The following is a 12,510-nucleotide window of genomic DNA, read 5'->3' on the forward strand; positions in this document are numbered from 1 at the left end:
ATGTTCATTCAATTTGTGGCAAATTAAAGGATGGATAAAGTTTGCGTAATGTTTCCGTTTTCTGTCGGAGGTCAACATGTTATCTGAGGACTTTCTTTGCCTTCATCAGTGAACAATTTGCATCCCTGCACCACCATCGCCGCCGGGGAACGTGATCGCGCACGTTCGCTCTATTTGGAGGGGGACGTGCGCGCGCCCCTCGCTCATAAAAACCTGCAGCTCTGCGGGAGGACGCACAACTTCTGCAACGCACGGTACGGACAGCGCGTAGCGCGAGGAGCTCCTGCCGATGACCAGACACCGCAGCGCGGTTTGTTCTTCGACATTTAGTTTCGAGACAGAAGTTCAGTAATGAGATTTTTGGAAGAGGCTGAAAGCAGAGCTTTGGACAAACCGGAGAGGACTCAGCTCAACTTGTTGGCGCGCGGCGGCGGAGATGCGGGGAAGATGACGGTGACATAGCTTCACGCGTTTGGATCGGACTTTCCGGGGTGTGTTTGGTTCTTTGTAAAGTGTCCTCACATGCTGAGTTGGTAAACCCGCTCTGCCTGAGAGGCTCCCGGTGGTCCCGGGGCTGAAGCGGCGCGCCGGGATGGTGCGCGTGCTGAGCTGCCTGCTGCTCGGATATCTGACCTGGAATCTGCGGATATCAGACGCCCAGGGAGAGTACTGCCACGGCTGGCTGGACGCTAATGGGAATTATCACGAGGGCTTCCAGTGTCCGGAGGACTTCGACACGATGGACGCCACCGTGTGCTGCGGCTCGTGCGCGCTGCGCTACTGCTGCGCGGCCGCGGACGCGCGTCTGGACCAGGGCGGCTGCACCAACGACCGGGAGGTGGACAACACCGAGTTCGCTGCACGTAAGAACAGAGTTTCAAAACTTTATTTTTTTATTGCATAGAGTGGAGACTTCACGCATCCTATACACGCTGTGACAGATCTGCCAGGAAGAGGTCAGAGGTCACTTGAACAATCAAGACACAACAGCAGGCTGATTGTCACTGCTTTGCTGAAGCACACTTCAGCTGGTTTTCTACAATCGGACCACCGATCCTTTCAGATGAAGAGAGATTTCTATTAAGTTTTGCTTTTTTTCCATTTAAAAAGTTTGTAACTCAAACTTCAGCAGAAGTTTCCCCTCTAGAAATAACGCCCATTGTTTTGGTGGCTTTAATCCACTTTTGTCTGGTTAAAAGTTAATTGCTTTGACATGATTATTACGCATCTATATTTTGCCAGTGTCTGACAGAAACTTGATTATTATCAGAAAGTTGATTTATTTGTCAAAAAGGTTTTCTTCATGCAGTTTCCCTCACTTGTCACTTTTAATGTCCACTGCGTTGCCTCAGTTTTGAATGTTTGGATCTCTCTTCACCCAGACTCCATCCTTTATCTCTGCACTCTCCAAATTTTCATTGGCCCAAGCAGCAGAACCTGGATGAGCATCTGATGACCCCCGGCCCCGTCAGTCCCTCGGCTCTCCAAACAAATCCCTGTCAGAAATTTTTAAGCAGAAATTAGTTCGAAACTCGATCGAGCCGAGCCGGATTACAGTCCAGGAATGTTTTCCACAGTCAGAACTGCCCTCGCACAAGCAGGCCTATTGTGCTGCCAAATAGAAAGCAACAGTCACTTTGACAGCTCGCTAATTTTCAAGCAGAAGTAATCACAACATCATGAGAAGGCAGCTCATTTCTTTAACCCTCTGTTGGTTGTGAAGGTTTTAATAATGGCCTGCTTTAACCCAAGAGGTCTTATCAGTTTTCTTTAAATTTCCTGAATAGATAAGCTCATAAGCGTTTTACTTAATGGACGGCACGCTCAGAATTTCCTATTTTCCCCACTGTGAAAATAAATAAACCGGTGGGTTTCCTCCCGGAGTGTGAAGGGGCTTCATGAGCTGAAACTGGAGATGTTTGTGTTTGCAGCAGGAATGCGTCTCTGCTTTGTTCAAAGGATTAAAAATCAATGAGGTGATTTGAAATGTTTAGTATTACGATTATATCCAATATAAATAACAGCTCTAGCTTAAACAAATCAAGACCTGACTTCTTCCCTGTGCGTAGGATTTATAAGCACTTTAAAAACTACCTGACGTCTCCTTAACACTAGGAATACCAGGATTTTCTGGCCTCCCTGGGAAACCCAGAGAGGCCAAAGTGGTCCAGTGCTTTTGAATACACAAGTCGTTCTCCTGCAGCCAGCCACCATTCATTTGTAAATGCAGCCGATACCTTCCAGTTAGTTGGTTCATGCATACCTCTGAGGGGGAGGAGGAGGCTTGAAAACAGCCAGGGACTACTTTGAGATGTCCTCCTGAGTTTGGCAGAGAAGATTCTTTCCAAGCACAATTAACTTTTTTACCCATCACAAATTGTGATGTAACTCCCAGGTGTTTGACTGGGACCCAGTTGAGACTGACAGGTTTCCCCCAATCTCTAATGTTTGGAGTTTCTTTGTTGCAAACTGCATTTGGTCCTACAATCCAGGCAGGCACATCACCACAGACAAACAGCTGTTCCCAACAAAATCTCAATGCTGTTTCTTGCAATACATTGCAACAAAACCAGACAAGGTTGGGATAAAGTTCTGGGTGGCATGTGACCTGAAGACTAAATATGTGTGCAACATGACCCCCTATGTTGGGAAAGACCCCAGCCATGCCAAGGGAGTGAGAGTGGGAGAAGATGTGGTGATAAAGCTGATGGAGCCGTTTCTGGACAAAGGCAGAACGGTAACAACAGATACATTTCTTCATGTCTCTGGCTCTCGCCAAACAACTCCTCCGACGGAAGACCGCCATCCTTGGCACAATGAATAAGATTCATCGGGAGGTGCCCGGATCAGCCAGGCAGACTGAATTCTGTGCATCATCAATAAATCACAGGAAGAAATTAAAAACATAAAGTGCGTCGACCTCTTACTTCAGTTTTACATTAGATGCTGATTCAGTGTTTTATTTTCTACAAGCACATTCAGCGCCTTGCAAAAGTATATTTCCCCCTTGAATTTTTTGGCCTTTTGTTAAATTTCATACTTCAAACATAAATATATAAAATTGGCAAATCGGCCAAGAAGGAAGATTCTTTCCAAACTCAATGAATTTTTTGTAATCCCAGGTTCTTCTTTCCTACCGATGAAACTCTTCCCCTTTTCCCCTGGTTTTCAGTGCACAGCTCAGCGGCCACTCACTGGCCTGCTTTTCTTTTGTAAACGCAGCCGATACCTGCCAGGTTGTTGGCTCATGCATACCTATTGGGGGGGAAGAGCCAGGAAGGAAGATTCTTTCTCCAAACAATGGATTTGTTTTTTGTGGTGGGGGTTTGGGGGCCAGAGTGTGAGGGGGAGAAAGGCACTTCAGTGCAGGAGGTAGCCTTATGAAAAGGCCACCTCAAACCTCACCTCAACAGAAGGGCTGATTTTGTGGCAAAGAGAAGAGTGTAGTTTTGCGTTTGTCACATCTGTTCTAAGACTGGATTGCACTCAGACTCTGTTTAGTCATTAGCTCAACATTTGATCATTGAGGAAACGATCAGACAACTTCTGAAGCCACTATGAGAAAATGGGGTGAATAATATTGCACATCCCACTTTTCAGGTTTTTATTTCTAAAAAAAAAGTTTAAATGTTGTACAAATTTCATTTCACTGCACTTGATGTTGGTTCCTCACAAAAAAATGCCAATTTTATAACTTAATGTTTAAAGTATGAAATTGAAGAAAAAGGGCAAAGAATTCAAAGGAGGTGAAGACTTTTTCAAGGCACTGTACATACTATGTTATAACAAATATTGTTTTCATACGCAGGACCCACAGATGCACCGGAAGAAATATATCTTATTTTTTTAACTATGAAATACACACTAATAAAATGTGCAACCCCCCCAATTCTCATTCAAAATGATACTTTACATCCACAACAAAGTTTTCTCTTCTGAAAATGGTCATTTGTGTAAAACTGATACAAACTATCACATGAAGAGAGTTTTAGAAGCATCAGCTGAACATTGGTGTGTGTGCTACACTTCTCCCTCTGTTTGGGCCTCATTCCTGCATGATGCATTGCGTAGTGGCTGCATTTACAAATGAAAGGTGGCTGGCTGGAGGACACCGACTTGTGTATTCAAAAGCACTGAGCCACTGTGGCCCCTCTATGGGTTCTGGGACGGGTTGGGCCAAACCGGCCCCTAGTTGGTAAACCTAGTGTTAATGGTTCAAATAGTGCTTTGAAAGTGAGTTTTGTAATAACTTCACACCGCAGGAAGCTGCCGTTTCTGTGCTGACCCGTTGTTTCCTCCCGCCTCAGAGCCCGTCTACGTGCCCTTCCTGATGGTGGGGAGCATTTTCGTGGCCTTCGTGGTGGTGGGCTCGCTGGTGGCCGTCTACTGCTGCACCTGCCTGCGGCCCAAGCAGCCGACCCAGCAGCCCATCCGCTTCTCGCTGCGCAGCTGCCAGGGCGAGACCATCCCCATGATCCTCACCGCGGCGCCGCCGAGCCTGCGCGCCCCGTCGAGGCAGTCCAGCACCGCCACCACCAGCTCCAGCTCCGCCGGAGGGGGCAGCTCCATGCGGAGGTTTTCCCTGGGGGGTCCCAGTCAGCAGCAGCAGCAGCAGCAGCAGCAGCACGGCTGCCTGGTGTCTGCCGCCGTCTCCTCCCCGGCCTCCAGTCCCACCCAGACCCCACAGACTCTACCCCCGCCTCCCCCTCCGCCCTACACGTCCCCCCCGGCGGCCCACGCCTCCACCCACACGCAGCTGCAGCTCCACCAGCCCTCCCACCACCCCTCCCAGAGCGCCGGCTTCCTCCTGCCCCAGCAGTACTTCTTCCCCCTGCAGCCCGACGCCTTCGCGGCGGCCAAGGGCTTCGCCGACTTCGGACAGAGCTGACAGAGCAACCGGGGGGGGCTTACCAGCTCTTTAGGACACGAGCTGGTGAGGACACACACACAGACACACACACACACAGCTGGAGAAGCAGAGCTGAAGCCTGATGCTTCAAATTCAGTGCACTTTGGCACCACTGAAGACCTCGCTGGTGTTTTCAGAGGGGATGTGGAGGAGCCATCATCGGACCTGAAGTGTGTGAGACTTTGTTAACAGGGACGTAATGGGATTGTTTTTGTTTCTTTTTAGACAATCGAATGAGACACGGAACATGTATGGAGCAAATGTGAACTTTTTCTGTTGTACAGACATTTCACCCAGATCAGGGTTTTATCGTATTGGTTCCTTAATTTACAGTCAATAATGTCAGTAACTTGCGTGCACTGATATATGTAAAAGTTTATTAAACGACATCCAAGCCAAACGCCGTACGGCCGTGAGTGGGACGGTGGGGGACGGGGAGAGGGGGGAGGAAACCGGAGCGGAGCTCACTACCTGTCGCTCATTCTTGCGCCAGACTTCCCAGCAGGAATGCGGCGCTGAGATCAGTCATTGTCAGTGCTCAATGAGCGTGGCGCCGCCACAGTGTTAGAAACAACTCGCCCCAGAAATAGAGGTTTGGGTTGCAACCCGGCAGGTATGGCAGAGTCCCAACAAGGCCGGCTCTGTTTTTTAAGGTTACCTGACTGTGAAATAGACTTGGCCCGTCGGCACGAAGGACGCTCGCAGTCTTCTTCGCTAAACAGGACGGGAGTTATTTAATTCCTCGCAGATGCGCCGACTTGCTCAGGTGCTGTTTATACTGTCAGCCTGAACGTCAGTATCGCGTTCCACACTGATTAGAGACGTTTCTAAATCATTCGGATGGGCCGGATTCTTTACATCTTCGCCAAGATTAAAAGAAGGGAGGGGAAAAAAAAAAGTTTCCAGCTTCTTTTCCAAGTTATCCTTAAAAGTATGATCCAGGTTATAAACTCCAGATACTGAATGTTTGTACGTCAAACAGTCATGATTCACTTCTGTTTTTGGACTTTTAGAAAGCCATTTCAAGAAAAACGAAAATCATTCTTACTCGATAAAGACATCAAAAACACACTTAAATTATATCTTTGATAGGATTTTTAAGAAGTCAAACACAAAATCTACGATTATAAGCAGTGTCAGGATAAGAGGCTTATACACAGTAAGCGTACGACTGCTGCTTTTCACTTTTCATTTCACCTTTATTTAACCAGGAAACCCCTTTCAGATTAGGATCTGTCTCCCAGCGGAGGCTCGGTCAGCGTACCGGCAGCTTTAAGCGACTTCTTTATTTGGTTCCTCTGTAATCAGATACAATCACAGGCTCCTCTGCTTCTTAGCAAATGTTTGTTGGAGCGAGAAATTGCACCGGCAGCCATCGCCTGTAACCGGAGACGCGTCAAACCCACAGACGGCAAAAATATTGAAAACTCTGAGCGGATTTTGGAATAATCTTCATGATTACCGACAAATTGTGAAGTCGGTGAAATCTTTAGATGGGAACGATTTGAAAAACAGAATCTTTGATATACTGATTCCTAAGGAAAACGGCTCTTTGCTGAACTGAGTCAACAGGAACCGGCTGGGAAGGATCCCAGGAGCAGAAATCTGACTGAACTCCACAATCATAACACATAAGGACTGAATATCTTGTTGTTATTCATTTGTTTGTCCTGTTAGCAGTCACAGTTGTCCCTGCCTTTTCCTGTTTACATTTTCTGCCCACCCCCCCCCCCTCCTCCCCCCTTCACATACACACATATGGATCTGCGCACACACGGGGAAAACAAATCAGCCCAGACGTTCACGTTGTTCCTTGATGATTGTAAAGTTTATTTCAGTAGTCCTTCATGGCAGTAAAAGACAACACTTATAAGTTTTGCAGTCCCAACATGCAGAACAATCATTGAACAAAATGACAGAAAAAGAAACAAATATTGGAAGAAAAAAAAAGAAAAGAAAAGTTAAAGGTGCATTTTTTTTCCTCTTTTGTAAAGTGATCAACACTCGAGGGAGAATCAAAGTAGTACAGTTAACACTTCAGAGAACAGTTTGTGTTTTCCATTCATGCAGCCGACGACCTTCACAGACAACGACGTGTGTTTTTATGTTTTTTTCCCGGAGAAAAGAAAGCAACAGTCCAGGCCTTCCACGAGGACGACATTCACATTCAGCTGTTTGGAAAGTGTTCGACGAAAAGTTGACAACCGAGCCGAGTTTCCACGCCGGAGACCGGCGTGAAAAAAAAGTAAAGGATAATCCTAAAAACGCAAGAGAGCTTTCCCGTGAAGCAGAGGTACACCGCGTGAAGAAAACAAGTTACAAACATGAACGACCGGAGAGAAGAAATCAGATAATACCAGAAGTCCACAGCTGGAGAAGGTACATGGAGTGCATTGTGCAACATCTCCTGTCGGAAGCAAGCTGAGCATCGGAGGACCGCCACGGTCTGGGCCGGGCCGGGCCGAGAGACCGGGTCCGGGTCCGACCGCCAACACACACACACAGTCACACCGGACGGCCACGCTCCCGTGTTCCCGTATGGGCCATGCATCAGCACACAGTAATACACCATAGCTATACCTGGAGTCGTGCAGACGGACAACTGGAGCAAGCGTCACTACACACACACACACACACACACACACACACACACACACACACACACGCACACGCACGCTCACAACAACAGAAACACACAGAGGCCCCAGAACTCCCAGTCTTGTGTAAAGGACACAGACATGCAATGCATACATTGAAGTTATCCACAGTAGAGGTGACTCACACACACACACACAAACACACACGCGCGCACACAAACTCTCCCCATACGTACAGCACATGCACATGCAGGCAATAAACCGAGACGCGCACACACACACACACACACACTCAAACCATCAGAAATCTGATCTCCCATAGGGAGAAGAAAGCAATCCCACAGACATTAAGTAGTCAATTATAAATAAATCAAGCTGTAACAATATTAATATTAATAACAAGACATTTAAGAAAGCTCCGTTTTCTTGTTACATCTATCCTGCCAGTTTATCAGAAGAAAAAAAAAACAAAAAAACAAAACAAAACTTAAAAGTTACAGACGAGTCATTACAAAGCCAGTCAATGCAAAATTCATACATCTCCAATATAAAAATACAAATCCACAAAATAACTATAGAGACAAAGTAGTTTCCATACTGTTGTGGAGATTCCTGGCTAATATTTTTTTCTCTCCCTTAAGCTAATGGCACTTATGTTAGAAGGATAAAATCTCCATTTTGAGGGAAACACTCCTGCCAGTGTGAGCTTGAAGGAGACCGTCGGAGAGCCTGCAGCCCGCCTCTGCAGGAACTGATCCTGCTCTCAGCTTCTGTCGTTTCCGGTGGGGAGACACCGACGCTGTCTTCGGTAAGTGTGTGTTTGTGTGTAGCACTGGTGTAAGCTAACTGGCTTTACTACTCTTGGCTATCTTTTTTTTTTCTTCTTCTTCTTCTAAGAGGGAAAAGTTGTACTTAGGCACCGTTGTGATTGTTGAGACAGGAGTGATGTGTGGAATGCAACTGTACTGGTGGAGAGCAATACTTATGCTGTAGAAACGGTGGAGAAAGGACGAGTGTAGGTTGCAGGAGGCAACTTCTTAAAATCCTAAACCAAAAAAAATACAACGAACGAAAAACCAGGCACGATATCTAAATACTTTAAAACGACGAGACGAAGAAGGACAAAGGCATGAGCAAATGTAAGGCTTTACACAATAGATGCTTCTTTGAGTGCAAAAAAAAAAAAAAAAAGAAAGAAAATGAAAATATTACAAACATCTGCTCTGAAGTGGCCTGTTGAGTGCTGGAATACACGCAGGAGTTTAATCACATTTGGTTCAATGTTTTCCGAATTCACGAGTACTTGGACGATTGTATCCGCGACTGCTCTTTGGCAATCCTTCACAGGTTCAAATCCTCAACCACGACTCGCTGTCCAGTGTTTTGACTTTAATAACAGTGTTTTAAGATTTTGATTCAATAATGATTTTTTTTTTTAAATTTTTTTAAAATTTATTTAGGCATTTTGGCTCAGTGCTAAAAGCTTCCTTAAATCAACAGGAAGGAGACGTTCACAGCGAGAACAGTGAAGAACTTCAGACCACGGACCGCTAAGAAAGCACAGTGCTCATCATGTCTGCTGGACACACAACTACAGCTGATAGTGAACACCGTTGTCTTTTGTTCCGTGTGGGGGTTTTTCTGTGTGTGTGTGTGTTTTTCTTGTTTTTTTTTTAATTTCTTCTCCCTTTTTCAAAGACTACACAACGTGACTCTCTGTCCGTTTCATGTCCATAAACGCCTCTCGGTGCTGGAGGCTCGGGAAACGGCTGCTGCTGCGGCGGCGGCGGCTCCGGGCTGGCCGGCGGCTCACCACTCGTTGGTCCTCTGTTTGGTGGTGTCGTACGCTCTGATGACTTCAGACTGAGACACCACTCCGTTCTCGTCTTGAGAGAAGGCGTAGCCGTCTGGGAACACAAGGAGGCCGTTAAAACGACGGTCCGACGGCAAGAAATGCGACATCAAAATGAAGAAATGAACAAAATAAAACGATGGAGGTTGGAAATTTTGCTCAAATAAAGTTCATAATAAAACCAAAAAGCTCATCGTTTAATCTGAAATAAGCACATTTCCAACCATTTTGATGATTAAAATAAACACATAAGCATGACTTCCCCACAGTTGCATCTGTTTTACAAAAAGCTGCGCTAAAATCTTTCACCTAAACTTTTCTACAGCATCTCCCCTGACCTCTGACCCCTAAACTCACCTTCAGGTGTCAAATGACTCGCTCAGTACCTGGAGGCCAGCGGGCAAGTTCAAAGGACCCCGCTGAGACCGAGTGCATTGTGGGGGAATAACAGCGCAACATTTCGTCATTTGATCGTTATCTGGCTCGACCGAGCTCGAGTCAGGAAGCAGCAAGGCACACGAGGGGAAGGACAGGAAGTCAACTACCAGAGGGGGGGCGGCGGCGGCTATAGAGGGGCTACAGAGAACTACAGAGGGGCCGGAGAGCTTAAGGAGGTGAGGTTTGAGTAATGAAATGAAAAAAAAAGGAATCACACAACAACGGTCTCATCCCCACCTATGAGACAAACAAACAAAAAAAACAAGAAACAAACAAATCAGACAAAAGACAGAAAAAGAACAGAGAAAAACAGAAAACACCAAACCAAACACATGCTGAGAAGAAGAAAAAAAATCACTCAAAGGATCAAATTCTGAAAAAAAAAAAGAAAAGGTCAGAATCGGCTGTGGCTTTAAGCTCCGTTCAAATGGGATTTACGGCCGTCGACGCGGTTTCAGTAACCGCCGCTCCGGCCGGTGGATTAATCCAGTGAGGAGCGCTTTTGTTTTCGCCTCCAGCTGAGAAACAACAGCGGCTCTCATTACTGACCGATTACTGACAGACTGACCGGGCCTCCGGTCCCGGGAGCTCCTGATTCTGAGCGCAGTGGGACAACAGACGGAGAAGAAGACCGCAGATCACAGCGTCGCTCGCTACCTTTGTTCACGGCGGCCAAATCGGTTTTATGATCAGCTGAGTGTCTCGGACTCAGTCTGACACCAGCAGAGAACCAGATGTGAAAGAAGCTCCGTGAACACGCCCGTGATATGAAGGTAAAAATATAATCCAGACTGTATCAGTTCATCTATCTTCCTAAGCTTGAAACAAACCCCTTAAATCATGCGAGTACTGTGTCTGATAGATTTATGACAGATTACAACACGGGGAATTTATGAGGCCGTTTGCTGAGCGGTGAAAGAAAAAAAAAAAAAAAAACATTATAAGTGAGATGAGCAGAGTGTTGCCGTCTCCCTGCAGACGAAAGACGAGCTACTCGTTCCAGTGGAGGAATAATCATGCTCCATCTCCTCCCCTGACGGCGCAACAACACAGTGCATGTGGGAGCAAATAAATCAGAGAGAGAGAGAGAGAGAGAGAGAGAGAGAGAGAGAGAGAGAGAGAGAGAGAGAGAGAGAGAGAGTGAGAGAGAGAGAGAGACAGAGAGAGAGACAGAGAGAGAGAGAGAGAGAGAGAGAGAGAGAGAGAGAGAGAGAGAGAGAGAGAGAGGGTGAAGAATAGAGGGACGTGTGAGGAATGATGCAGACAGATTGGTTGGAAGGAAGAGAAGAGGAATGAAGGAAAGAAGGAATGTAGGGAGGAATGAGTGAAGGAAAGTGAATTGAAAGAAAGAAGGAAAGAGAGGAGGAAAGTTTGTGCCACTCACGGAGCAGGTTCTGCTGCATGGATTCGGAGCGGTACAGACTGACTGTGCTCTTCTTGAAGACGTTCTTCAGGAGCTGGGCTCTCTCTGTCAAACTACACACACACACACACACGCGCACACAGAAACATGTAGTGTGTTAGCGGCACACTGCGCACCACAGGCAGATTTAATGACTCATACATCAAGGCTGTCCGAGCTCCTCCTGAGTGTCAACATCTCTACCTGCTGCTGCAAACACCATGTAGGGCGAGCGAGGGAGAGCGAGCACTTTACACTGCGCCAGGACCACGGTGCATTCACGGAAAGCTAATAAGAGAGTGTGTGTGTGTGTGTGTGTGTGTGTGCACTACATGCACATATGCAGACATTATTTATGTATTTGAGTGTATGTATCTCTCTGTGTTTGTTTCTACAGGCGTGTGTGCGTGTGTGCGTGTGCGTGTGTGTGTGTGTGTGTGTGAGAAGCCTGCTGGGTCTGGGCCTGCAGCCAGGCAGGAGGATCGCTTTCAGCCAGTGGAAGATCTCACACTGATGCCTGCTGCAGGCCTCTGACTCCAGAGAGCAGAGCGGACCTGCATCAGCTAATGCTTTTTCTTTTTCCTTTTTTTTTTTTTTAAATACGTATAATGTATGGCTTTAATATAGGATGACTGCTGCTATAAAATGAGACGTGCAGTATTTCAGACACAACCAATCTTTGGACATGATTGCTGATATTACAGTCAAACGTCTGCAATTTAGCAGCAATTTTGAGCTTTTTTTTCTCTTCCACAGAGGAATACAGCTGGCAGCGGAGCCCCGAGGATTTCAGACATCTGATGGATTTAGAAGGACACGCGCGATTCTCCCTCCATTCTGATGTTGAGAAAATGCCTCACATGTTGTGAAAGACAGGAGGGAAGATCGACCGTGCAGCCGTGATCAATTTGGGAGACATGATACTCAGAGTCAATACCGGTTTGTCAGCTGGCCGTCGTGTTAACGTGAGCCATGTGAGCAAATCAGACTGTTTTCAGAGGAGCTTCCCATCCACGCAGTGAACTACGTCTACGTTTGGACAGTTTTGTTCCAACAAAATATTTCCCATCACATTAAAAGACGAAATGCAAAACTCAGCAACGGTTTTAGATGTAATTAACAAATCTTCCAGCAATGCAAAAGCGAATAACTGCTCCAGGAGAAACAGTTTCCCAGTCTGTTTTACAGTAAATATAAACCATAAACCAACAATAGCTTCTGCTTGGTGTACTAAAAATAACTGTACTGGCACATTTTGTGGAAATCAATGTTACATCCAAACACAGAAGCGGTAAAATAAATGGAAGCTGTA

General features: G+C 46.3%; 2 protein-coding genes across 8 annotated transcripts in view; one reads left to right on the top strand and one right to left on the bottom strand.

Moving 5' to 3' along the window:
• Nucleotides 1-254: 254 nt before the first annotated feature.
• On the top strand, nt 255-5,298 carry shisa3 (shisa family member 3). The gene is made up of 2 exons (XM_030108143.1): nt 255-863; nt 4,308-5,298. The coding sequence occupies exons 1-2, from the start codon at nt 593-595 to the stop codon at nt 4,886-4,888; spliced, it is 852 nt and encodes a 283-aa protein (XP_029964003.1). The 5' UTR covers nt 255-592; the 3' UTR covers nt 4,889-5,298.
• A 3,491-nt stretch (nt 5,299-8,789) lies between these two features.
• atp8a1 (ATPase phospholipid transporting 8A1) overlaps nt 8,790-12,510 on the bottom strand; it is a 91,431-nt gene continuing 87,710 nt past the window's right edge. For all 7 annotated transcript variants that reach the window (XM_030115219.1, XM_030115211.1, XM_030115199.1 and 4 more), the window contains 2 exons: nt 11,181-11,272; nt 8,790-9,413 (listed from right to left, as the gene is read on the bottom strand). In XM_030115219.1, the coding sequence (XP_029971079.1) occupies nt 9,316-9,413; nt 11,181-11,272 (190 nt within the window). In that variant the 3' untranslated portion in view covers nt 8,790-9,315. The remainder of the gene's footprint in view (nt 9,414-11,180; nt 11,273-12,510) is intronic.

The sequence above is a fragment of the Salarias fasciatus genome, chromosome 2 (genome assembly GCF_902148845.1).
Source record: "Salarias fasciatus chromosome 2, fSalaFa1.1, whole genome shotgun sequence".
Taxonomy (NCBI): domain Eukaryota; kingdom Metazoa; phylum Chordata; class Actinopteri; order Blenniiformes; family Blenniidae; genus Salarias; species Salarias fasciatus.

Bases quoted from the DNA above. Each gene is read 5' to 3' on its own strand.
- shisa3 (XM_030108143.1), top strand. From the start codon at position 593: ATGGTGCGCGTGCTGAGCTGCCTGCTGCTCGGATATCTGACCTGGAAT. The intron at 864-4,307 runs GTAAGAACAGAG...CTCCCGCCTCAG, and splicing joins CAACACCGAGTTCGCTGCAC to AGCCCGTCTACGTGCCCTTC.